We start from the raw sequence: 12828 nt of genomic DNA on the forward strand, positions 1-12828 counted from the left end.
AAGTGCAGTATCACTATGTAGGCCACATATTTCTAAATGGCACAGCAAAATACACAAATACTCTTAGAGTACTCCTGGGTTCTTAAATTGAAGTCCACAGGACAACCTTATGAAATCCAGAATTTTAAATGTATGCAGTCAGGATTTTATGCAGAAAAAGGGGAGACTTCTCATCTGTGTCTCACGTAAGGATATTTCTTAGTTCCTGAAAACTCAAGAGCCACGTACTTTAGGGGGATAGTTAGTAAGTCCCTAAAACCTTGATCTTTACCCACTTTCCTTAAAAATAGGGCCAAAAGGAGTGAAGTTAGTAGGAAAACCAGATTCTTGGAGAAAAGAGAGATTAAAGAACTTCAGCTACTTTATAATTTTGCAAACACATTGTTTGCAGACTTTCCTGTTATTTTTTCTTCTATGATTATGTCCACCAAGAAATCTCGGGTTTCAATATAAGAAATGTTTATTTCTAACCCCATGCTCCGCTTCTATATTCCCAACTGCTGTACAAACACCCACGTAAATTCTCAGTCACCTGAAACTCAACATGGCTTTTTGACATTCTACCCAAGTAAGCCCAGCATAGTTCCAACTTACACCTGCTGTACCAGTGTAATGACTAATAGTCCCCTCTTTCACTCTGACAGTATCCCAATTTGGATGATAAATAACATCACTATACTATCTAAAATGAAATTTCTCTCTCTTGCTCTTCCTCATTTCTGACCAACTTTCTCTTTCACATATATTGATGGTTAATGAGTTACTCATTTAAATTCCAGCTTAGGAGTTTGTTTATTCTGCGTTATCTCTCCCTTTTTAATCAATTATTGCAGACTATTTACTCAATTTGTCTTAGATTAGTCCTTTTGTTTCTTTACCACTGCCACCACTCTAGTCCAAAGGTTCATCAAATCATACCTAGATTATGACAACTACCATCCTAACACCTAGATTACTATAACTACCATCGTAACTGTTCTCGTTTCAATGTCCTTTCCAGTTTGACTTGCCGCTGCCAGATGAATCTTCCTAAACATGCTTTCGCTGTGACATACTACCCTACTCAGCAATAATATATGATTACTTAAAGTCCCTGTAGGTACTGAAATCAGTTTCATAGTTTATACCAAATTTCATTTTATTTTCCCCCAACGAAATAGAATGGAAAATAACATAATACATCATAGCAGAAGTGTGTTAAGAAACTTTTATTTCTCAAACACACACCACACAGAAGTGTACTGGACATGTTGTAAACTCTATTGTTTTCTAAAGAAAAGGGTAAAAATGGAAAATACTGAGGCTCAGAACTGAACACCCAATTTAGCAATCAAGTTAATAAGCTTACGTCTCTCATCTATAAGTATCCACACAAATCCTTTGTTTTAGCAAAACTAAGAAATCCAAATACATGTTAATTCTCGATGCTAAAGCCTCTCCTGTTTCCTAAAGTATCATTCTTTCTTTTTAGCCATGAAAATTAAAATGTAACCCCCACTCTGATTCCATTCCTTTGGAGCTTGCCCCACCTACATTCCTCCATAAAGCCTTAAACCACAACCATCTAGTCTGGAATCATCTCAAATTTCCCTGAACTAGAATTATCAGAACTTATATTCTAGCACTGGGCCATATATTGCTTCCTGTTTGCTTTCTATACATGAATGTAGATATATTCCTTAAGTTTAGAAATGATCACCATTTACTGAGGGCTTAGCATATGCCACTCACTGTACTAAATAAATACTAAATCTTCAATTCACAACATTCATAACAGTTTTCTGTCTCCATTTTAAACAAGAAACAGAGGCTTAGAGAGGTGCAGGGACTTGCCAAGACTAAACAAATAGGAGCTAAAATCTAGGAGTATCTAGGCTTAAAGTCTTCATGGAGGGCAAGTCATATTGGAACTTATTTTATATACCTATCAATCCAATACATCCCTCATATTACTAAAAATATAAGAACTCTTTAAGTGTTGATCAAGTACTCTTTTTACATATTTAATTTGATCAGTTAACTAAAACAATGTATCAAGAGACAGCCTAATAAGAGGATCACCTAAAATTTAACTGAAACAAGACAGGTAACCAATGATAAAGACATTATGCAAACTTTGAAGGATTCCAGGAAAACTTCGAAGAATTCCTTTTTGCCGATTTGCTTACTGAAAAGATACTAAGATTGAGAGAGCCAAACATACCAATTTTCTAGAAAAGCTTTTGTAATATTTTATAAATACTAATATAATGATCTCTTACATTTTAGAATATATGGTTCGTTTAGGCAAGTAGTTCTAAAAATTAACAGGCTAAATAGTTTTGCATTATGAACCATAAAGGTGGAAGATGAAGAAATAAATAAATGTGAGTCTTCCCACTTCTTCAAAAAAGGCCTGTACATTGTTATCTTATGTACAGTTACAGAACTAACTTTAATAGAATAGGTATGTGCTTCTTAAATTTACAAATAATTTAAATAACCAGTAAGGTCAAAATTATTTTTCCTTCAATTCAGGAAAATTTGATTCATTGTTGAAAAGAACACACCACTGACTAGAAGTATCACACTATTGAAATGAGCACTTTATGTACTCTAAGTAACTAGTATGTTTATTTAGTAATTTCAGAAATTATAGAAATGGTTTTATTTTGATAAAACCAATAATAACATTTACTCAAAGTACTGTGATATTTTTACATTCTTTGGAAAATATGGGCACTATATTGGAGCATGTATTTCTTCTAGTTATACTGGAAAAATATAATACCTAACTGCTAACAAATAAAAGATGCATTCACCAGTCTTTCTGAAAGGCTGTTTAATAATACACACTTTCTCATTTACTCAACTTTTCATTTGAACACACATTATGAAAACTGATTTTTTTTATAGCTCATATCAAGTAATCAAAAATGTATCAAAAGAACTGCTGTCTTGGCTGGGCGTGGTGGCTCATGCCTGAAATACTAGCACCTTGGGAGGCCAAGGTGGGTGGATCACCTGAGGTCAGGAGTTCAAGACCAGCCTGGCTAACATGGCGAAATCCCATCTCTACTAAAAATACAAAAATTAGCTGGGCATGGTGGCACATGCCTGTAATCTCAGCTACTTGGGAGGCTGAGGCAGGAGAATCACTTGAACCCAGGAGGCGGAGGTCGCAGTGAGCCAAGATCACACCACTGCACTCCAGCCTGGGTGACAGAGCGAGAAACTGTCTCAAAACAAAAAACAAACAAACAAAAAAACCAAAAAAACTGCTGCCTTATGTCAAATTCTGTTTAAGCTAATAGCAGATACTTCAACAATAGCAGGACTGGAAAAGTTGAAAAGGTTTCTCTATTGCTCCTTTAAAAATTCGCCAAGCCAGCCAGCACGATGTTCATGCCTGTAATCCCAGCACTTTGGGAGGCCAAGGTGGGCAGATCACTTGAGCCCGGAGTTCAAAACAAGCCTTAGCAACATGGCAAAACCTTGTCTCTACAAAAAATACAAAAAAAAAAAAAATTAGCCAGACGTGGTGGTGCATGCCTGTAGTCCCAGCTACTTGGGAGGCTAAGGTGGGAGGGTCGCTTGAGCCCTGGAGGTCAAGGTTGCAGTGAGCCGAGACTGCACCACTGCACTCCGGCTGGGCAACAGAGCAAGACCTTGTCTCCAAAAAAAACCAAAACCAAAAACAAAAAAAGAAAACAAACAACAACAACAAGGCTGGGTATGGTGGCTCACGCCTGTAATCCTAGCACCTTGGGAGGCTGCGACAGGAGGATCCCTTGAGCCCAGGAGATCGAGATCAGCCTGGGCAACAAAGGGAGACCCTGTCTCTATTTAAAAAAAAAAAAAAAAGGCTGGATGCAGTGGCTCACGCCTGTAATCCCAGCACTCTGGGGGGCCGAGGCAGGCAGATCACCTGAGGTCAGGAGTTCAAGACCAGCCTGGCCAACATGGTGAAACCCCGTTTCTACTAAAAAAAAATACAAAAATTAGCTGGGCGTGGTGGCAGGTGCGTATAATCCCAGCTACTTGGGAGGCTGAGGCAGGAGAATCGCTTGCAGTGACCAAGTTAAAAAATTACTCAAGCCATAAAAATGAAGGAAAAAAATTATTAAAATATTTCAAATTCACAATCATTAAATTATTTACATGCTCAAATATATAAATATGTGTGTGTGTATGAATGTACTGAGATTTTGAAAGCTCCAACCAGCAACAAACACATGTATTTTGCCATGTTTCTAACACCAATAGGAAAAATAATTAAATATGACAAATAGACTTGAATTATACTAATGTATAAAGTAAACGTACTATTTCTACATATAAGGTGACTATGAAGAAGCTACGTATTTTAATTTTTGAGAAAATGACTTTAAGTACTCAGTACTTCTATTAAAGTTCTGAAATTACTTAAGAATGATCAATTATTTTTGCCTATAAGAAAATATACCTGACATGACTATTTTTTAGCCTATCTACTTTAAGTACATCAAAGAACAAACTGTTGTCTCATGTCAAATTGTGTTTAAACTAATAGTTGAAAAATCTATTTGCAAGAGGTACTGAGAAGCAGTACCATATAGTAGTTAGAAGCATAAACTCTGAAATCAGACTGCCTGAGTTCAAAAGCAGGATTTGCCATTTAACAACAACATAGCTCCGGACAAATTTTTTAACCTCTGTATGCCATTTATAAAATGGAGATAATAACATAATTATTGTAATTAACATTTGGAACATATTGAATATTCAATAAGTATTAGTTGTTACAAATACTGAATAAGTTACTTATAAATTCCTTAATGATAGTAAAACCACCTGGAAAAAAACCTAGAGGAAAAAGGTTGTATGCCAGTCTTGATAAAAGAAATATGCCTAGAAATGCAGACACAAAAACAGGTACTCCTTTCAATCAGTCAAACTGTATAATATTCAAAGTGAAATGTTCTCCTTCATACCCCAAGGATGGCTATTAACCAAAAGGGCAGCTAACAAGTGCTGGCTAGAATGTAAAGAAATTAGAAGCCTCATATAATGCTTGTGGGAATGTAAAACGGTGCAACTACTAAAGAAAACAGTCTGGCAGTTCCTCAAAAGGTTACACATAGATTTACTCTATGACCCAGCAATTCCATTCCTAGGTACACAGTCAGGAGAAAAGAAAACACATATTCAAGTAAAGACTTGTAAAAAAAAAAAAAAAAAGTTCATAGCAGCATTACTCACAACAGCCAAAACATGGAAACAATCCAAATGTGCATCCACTGATGAACAGATCAAGTTTGGCATACCCATACAATGAAATATTATTCAGCAATGAAAAGGAATGAAGTACTCATAGATGTTACAACATGCATAAAACTTGAAAACATTAGGCTAAGTGAAAAAAAGCCAGATACAAAAGGGTACACATTATATGAGTCTGTTTATATGAAATGTCCACAACAGACAAATCCATAGAGACAGAAAGCAAATTAGTTGTTGTCTAGGGCTTGAGGTAGGGGTGGTCTTGTGAAGAAAGAAGAGTGACTGTTAATAGGTACAGGGGTTTCTTTTTGGATTGATGAAAATATTCTAAAATTGATTGTGTTGATGGTGACAAAACTCTATGAATATATTAAAAACCATGGAAATGAGTGACTTGTATGGTATGTGAATTATAGCTCAATAAGTCTATTAGAAAAGTTAATTTTAAAAATGCAATGAAAGGTGACAGATCTTTACACTTACAAGGTAACAAATCCAGAAACGTCAAGTAAATGGAATGAAAACTCTGCACTAAAGGAACCAGATGCTGTCATTAAAATATTACCTCCCATAATGTGGCAATCCGATTCTGTTCTTTCCACACACACAGTACAAGGAAAGAAAAATAGCATGTGCTATATCTGGCACAATTAGAGAAAAGAATAAAAATACAAATTTTCAGCCTTGTTTAATTTTCCTTTCATGAAGCACTAAAGAGGTTTCCAAGTGTTAATCTCTAAAGTTGAAAATAAGACACCATACGATTATTATGAATATGTACAGACAAGCTTTGTCTTCACTCATGTAAAGACATATAAAGATATACACACCTTCATCAATTTTGCTTCAACATACCAAGCTTCATTATGACTATATCTCAAATTCTCCACAAAGTTCCCAAGTCTAAAAAGTTAGACACACAATCTGTTTCATAGATACTGACCTAAGTGTGTCTTAACATGTTTTGAAGTAGCTACTTTTAAGTAGCTAATAAGCTGGCAATTAATTTTGTGTTTTTAATTAAAGTTTCCTATCTTATTAACACTTTTCTCTATATGGATAAGAAGAAAAAAAGCAACCAGGCCAAACTTCCTTGAGAAGCTCTTCAAAACAAAATCCTAGACCATCCGAAGCACAAATACTAAGCAAGCAAAATAAAAGTCTAATCTGCAATAAAGCTTAAAATGTGTCCTTTTTGATTGGGATATTTATAATCAATAGGGTAAAGCGTAAATGCAGATTGCTGAATTAACCTATTAAGCTATCTGCGCTTGCAAAGGTAGAGGAAGCTCACTGCCTGCCCAAAACACTTGATTATCAATCACGTGCCCCACTTCCTGTTCTACCAGGTAAAGAACAACTTGTGCAGTGGATGGGTCAAATTAAGAGATTTCTTAAATTTGGAGGACAAAGTAAACATTTCTGACGTCTCTGGAGATCTTCACACCCTATCCATTACATGAGTTGCTCTCCACCTATTAGGTGAAGTAGGATACGAGATGTTAGTATTTTGAGTAATCACACCCTTCCATCTTCCCAAGCCCAGATAGTTTCAGTATTTTAACTCATTTCACTTAGGTGTCTGACTGACACAACCAATTCTGAAATGGCTCCTGAAGTATATTTCTGGAGTTCTTGGTAAAGGTACACAATCTTAATGTAGTTACCTTAAGTAATTGTTTTCCAATTGTTGGGCTCATCTTTTCATCTACCATAAGAATTACAATTCCTCTATCATCCATTCCTCTCCTTCCAGCACGACCAGACATCTGAATGTATTCACCAGAAGAAATCTGAATGAACATAGTTAAAATTCAGAGTTTAGGAAAAAAACTGGTAAAAAACATATTCTTAAAATTTCTCTTTTTGTAAAATTTATAACAAGTTATAAACCCTAAGAAAGGAAACATGATTAAAACAACATGAAGTTTTAGAAGAGTTAAAGTCAAAGCACAAAAATGCAAAACATGTGAGAATAATGTTTCAAACCCACATCACACTGACATAACAAAACTAAATTTTAGACTTATTATCATTTTGGATCGAAAATTTATGCTTTCAATCTAAATTTAAAGCCTAAAATTTAGGCTTTTAAAAATTTTGGCTTTCCACGTAAGCCAATTACTGTTAATTATGCTTACAAATATATGACAGCTTCTGGGAAATATTGGCTAATTCACTGGCAGTAAAAAATACCTTTGAGCTGGATATTCTGGAAAACAGCAAAATCTTGATCTCCCGACCTCGTGATCCGCCCGCCTCAGCCTCCCAAAGTGCTGGGATTACAGGCATGAGCCACCACGCCCAGCGAAAACAGCAAAATCTAAGAATGCGATGACTCAAACTCAACCAAGTATCAATTCTGACTTGATCATAATTAACTTTCTGAATCTGCAAAATGAGATGACTATAATTCATGCTTTTGGAAAAAACGAAATTCTCTCCTATTTTCTTGGTATGTATGCTTGGAGTTTGGTTGAGTCCGTCTGTCACCAGGAACAACCTGATAGAAGAAGGTTAGTAAGCCACCTGTATACAGGCTTTCAGGGCACCACTGAACCACTTCAACACTGGGCAAAGTTTTTTCTGTAAGTGCATGTGTACTCTTCTCCTGTGGAAAGGGTCCAGATTCTTTTTAAAAAATTGTAACTCAAAAAGAGTTAAAAACCACTATAGGTCACAATGCTGATGCCTGAGGATGGTGGTGGCAGTCCTAGCTCAGACATGGTTAGCAGAGCTGCTGAGACGCTGAAAGCCCACTGCCTGTATGAGGTATAGATGGAACACTGCCTACAGAACAGATCCCACCAGCCTCACTGGAGAAGATGCCTTTATGTCCATGATGGGCTGAGGGAAAAGCAAGGTCCTTCCCAAGCCATCCAACGATGTCTAGCTGGATCTGGTCAAGAAGGTGCAGCTGTTCAGTGGCACTCAGAGTGGTATGTATAAGCACTTCATCATAGAGGCAGGCAGGTTTCCAGCAGCCAGTCAATATGCACAGTGTCCCCAATACCGGCCACGAAGAGCCTCGCTTGTGATCACACAGTCAGGGTGGCTAAATACAGGGCCAAGTTCAACCCATATATCACAGTTAAGTATGACATGAAGACCCCAATTGGCAAAGGAGATTCTGCCAAGTGGTATGCATGGAGCACTGAGCCACTTGGCAGCATACACCAAGATAATTGAGATCAAGTACCAGGAGGGGTAGGAGGTGTGGGAGTCAGAGCTGTGTGTGCTGCACCAGGTGTGTCATGCCAACATTGTCCAGCCGGTGGAGGTGTTTAGGATGCAGGAGCATGTATACATGTTGATACAACTGATCCCTGCTAGCACAGAGCTGTTCAACCACATCATCACCAAGGGTTCCTTCACTGAGCATGACGCCATGTGAATGCTGCAGATGGTGCTAGATGGCATCCAGTATCTGCATGCACTGGGCATCACAAACCAAGACCTCAAGCTTCACAGTCTGCTCTACCACCATGCAGGCACTGACTCCAAGATCATCATCACTGACTTCAATCTGGTCAGTGCCCGCAAGAACAGCAACAACTATAAAGGCCTGATGAAGACCACCTATGGCACACCAGCATACCCTGCCCCAGAGGTTTTGGCCTGCAAGTACTACACCATTCAGTGCACGTGTGGGTCCCAGGCATCATCGTCTACATCCTGCTGAGTAGCACTATGCCCTTTGGGGACAACAATCATGCCTCAGAGACAAGTATAGTTACTCGAATGAGCCCTGGCTACCCAGTATGTCCAACCTGGCTAAGGATTTCACTGACTGCCTGCTGACAGCGGACCCTGGAGCTCATATGACTACACTGCAGGCCCTGAGACACTTGTGGGTGGTAAACACGGCAGCCTCTTCATCCACGAAGAATCTGCACCAGTTCATCTCCCAAAACCTCCTCAAATGTGCCTCCTCACACTGCCAGAGCACCAAATATACCCAGTCCACGTGTTAAAGCCACTTGACAGGCTCCAAGCTGAGTTACATGCAAGAGCGTGAGCTGGTAACTCAAACTTGTGTTACCAGCCAACAGTACAATGGCTGACCCACCTGGCTTGGTACAGACACAGCATGATCTCAGCCTGGCCATTCATTGCTGTACCATCTAGGACTGTTACCCTCTCTGGAAATAGGTCTATACAGCAAGCAAAAGGTGAAGAATGTCTGGTCCCACCACTTCCTTCTCTGTGCCTTCAGCAGCCCCACTCCTCGCCATGGGCCTGGGCCATGTGTGACAAGAGTAGAGGTGGCACAGGGGGCTGTCTGTGACTCCCTGAATGAGGCATCTGGTCTGGCACTGACACTCATTTTGGTGGGAAACTGCTCTGGTATGAGTTGGAGAAAGGACAGAACCTGGCCTTCACTGTCTCCCTAACCCTTTGACTCTTCCCCAGAACAAGTGGGGGCAGCAGTGCTGGCTGAAGAGTGTTCTATAGCCTCAGGACCCTTTGGGACAGTTAATTCTAGAACTACCCCCCATTCCTCCACAGAGCCTTCTTCCCTGACTCTCTACATTCCAAGGCATCTTGATCCTTAAGATTATGCTCCAGTGGGAGGCCCAGGTAAACACAAAGCTTATGCCTTGACTGGACTCGTAGCCCCTGGCTAGATCCAAACAGTCCCCTACCTCCCAGCCAAGACATTTCTTTCTTCATGGTGCCCCCACGAAGACATCTCCTGGCCCCAGGATTCGCCAAGAGCTCTGGTGGTAGGGCAACAGCATGGACCTTAACCCTTCTAGATGGTGTGGCCATGCTGGTGGCAGGGTTGCCCCAGGCTCCAGCCTATCTCTGACTATGAGAGGGTCCCTGGCCCACCAGCCTACCACCCTCAATGCCTTCTTTGCAGAGCCCACTATTACCTCCCTTTCCCCCTTAGATGTCCATTCCATCCCCCAGGTGCCTCCTTCCTAACACTGGAGGGGTTAAAGTGAGTCCCACTGCTGCTACCTGGGGAATGGGACCCTTGAGGGCCAAAGCAGAGGGCAGGGGGTTCACCATTAGGATTCCATTGTCAGCCCTGGTTCAATCCTTTGATATGGCCCATAGCCCTTTCCCATCAGGCTCCAGTGCTCCCTCTTCTACAGTGGCATGAAGGTGCTATCTGGCGTCTGGCATAGTATAGAGAGCCTGGGAGTGATCACTGCACATCCATCATACACACCCATCATGCACACCCACTGTCCTCCACAAGGAAGCAGGAAGGAAAGGGTTGCTTTGTGAGGGAGGGTCCCAGGCTGCTTAACTCTCTCCTTCTCTTGAGCTTCTATGCATCTCTCCCTGAAACTTAATCATATTGTGTGAAATGTCTCTGAACCCTGGGTGGCTGGGCACTGACCTTCTCAGAGCTTCCCTTGCCCAATCCACCCTGTGCCTGCTTCCTCTCATGGCATTAGCCTTCCAGTCTGGACCCCGATGAGTCTCAGGCTAGAGGGAGTCCCTGTGGGAGGTGGGTGCGGTTGGTTGACTGCTGTCCACTAGAAATCATCCTCAAATCTGTCATGGTACCTTCGCCCCACCACAAACCAGGCTGGAACCCAAATTCCCTCTCTCCACAGCTGCCTTTATTGGGTAGGAAGGGGCTAGGGCCCAGCCTTAGCCAGACTGCAGAGTCCCTGCTAGCACAGAGGGTTTGGCTCCCACTCAGCAGCTCTACTCAGCTTTTCCCAGGGGCAGCCTTGGGCCAGGCCCTCCTGACCCAAGAAGTTCTGGCCCAGAAATGTCACTGCCTCACCATACTCGTATTCCTCTTTTGTAGAGCATCCAACATTTTAAAATAAAACACATCATGAAAAATGTTTCGCCTTTATTTACAGTTTCAGCGAGGGTACTTTTCAGCATTTTGATGATTTGTAATTCCTTTCAGAAACTTCTCCAAGCAGAGAGAATCACCAATTTCAAAGATAAAAGGTTAAATAAAGGACTATTTTCCCCAAAGCCAGGCTATGTGAATTCAAACTAGAAATCTTTGTTCCATCACTTTCCTTTCACCCCCGCCAATATTCTACTCTCTGCTTAGCAAATTCTCATCTGCTGTTACTTATTTTAAGGACTGCCTTTCAATGAAGCATTCCCTGACCCCCAAATGACTTCCTTTCTTATGCTATATCCCTGAACATACTTCTCAAGAGTGTTTACAGCATAACATTTTATTGTATATCTGTCAAGAGAAACGAGTCTGGATTGTCTTTTTCTTCTGTTTCTACTTCAGCAACCCAGTCACCTACAGAGTTCTAAATTCATATTTTAAGTTTGGTAATTGTTTACTAAATGGAGTACTTGCCTTGGGATTAAGGATTTGCTTTTTACCCCAGTTCATTGTTTCACCTATGCTCCCAACTTTCTCTCTTTGCTTCTGCCTTGAACATGTGTGCAAACCTGTTAGAACTTCTTTTTTAAATCTGAAGGGCAAAATAGATGCAAGTACAGCCACTGTAGTGGTGCTTTAATACCTTAAACTTTAAGAAATGAAAACTCTAGACATATTTAAAATGATTTAAAGCATTCATAAACCACTTGCACACTTAACCTCCTATCATCAAACTCCTTCACTTAAAGGAATCTTTTTTTTGAAGGAGAGGTGGGAGTGAAGGAGTTAGGATAAAAATTTAAGGGAACGGAGGTTTGTTCAATTAATTAATTTATTCAGAGACAGGGTCTCACTCTGTCCTCAAGGCTCGAGTACAGTGGTGCAATCACAGCTCATTGGAGCCTTGACCTCCTGGGCTCAAGTGATTCTTCCACCTCAGCCTCTCAAGTAGCTGCGACTACAGGTGCACATCACCACTCCCAGGTGATTTTTGCATTTTTTGTAGAGATGGGGTCTCGCTATGTTGCCCAGGCTGGTCTCAAACTCCTGGTCTTAAATCATCCTCCCACCTTGGCCTCCCAAAGTGCTGTGATTATAAGCCTAAGGCACCACAAATGGCCAAAAGCCAAGGTTTAACCTTGATGAAACTGTATTAGCTCAGGTTCAAGTTCTTAAGTAGGTGGGACTTAAAATCTCAAAGACTATGTAAGCCAGTTATCTACAGTATAACAAAGACAAAAATTATTTTGATACATGAATTGCTTTACTTACCCATCGGAAATCCTTCCCATCAAATTTGCGGGCATTTGTAAATAAAACAGTTCTAGCTGGCATGTTAATTCCCATAGCAAAGGTCTCCGTGGCAAATAAGGCCTAAGTAAATAAGTAATTCTATAATTAAACATTTATTTTAAGCTGAAAATCTGGTTTTATAATTTTTAAGTAAATGCATTATTAATCTTTAAAATTAATGAGATCCTACAAAAATAACAAACAATATGTTCTCAAACTTATTTCGTATTTTATATATAAAATTATTAATTAACATTTAATGTCTCTCATAGCCCAGAAATTTGGTAATTCAGGGAAAACAGACTTTCTTAAATTCTAACAGTGCCAACTAGAGAGAATACACACTGGTCTTACGAACAAAGCTTTAGGTCATAGAATATTTTTCTAAACACGAACACATTTCCTGGCCTTTGCAACTGATGATGCAGTGATTTTGAGGACCACTTCAGTATTAGAAGATCTCTCAA

General features: G+C 39.9%; 1 protein-coding gene across 2 annotated transcripts in view; it reads right to left on the minus strand.

The window, feature by feature from the left end:
• The window catches only part of MTREX (Mtr4 exosome RNA helicase), a 116777-nt gene that overhangs the window by 58552 nt on the left and 45397 nt on the right, over positions 1-12828 (minus strand). For both annotated transcript variants that reach the window (XM_019013314.4, XM_063700745.1), the window contains exons 14-15: positions 12341-12442; positions 6909-7034 (exon numbers count right to left, since the gene is read on the minus strand). In XM_019013314.4, the coding sequence (XP_018868859.1) occupies positions 6909-7034; positions 12341-12442 (228 nt within the window). The remainder of the gene's footprint in view (positions 1-6908; positions 7035-12340; positions 12443-12828) is intronic.

Source organism: Gorilla gorilla, chromosome 19, assembly GCF_029281585.2.
Source record: "Gorilla gorilla gorilla isolate KB3781 chromosome 19, NHGRI_mGorGor1-v2.1_pri, whole genome shotgun sequence".
Lineage (NCBI taxonomy): Eukaryota > Metazoa > Chordata > Mammalia > Primates > Hominidae > Gorilla > Gorilla gorilla.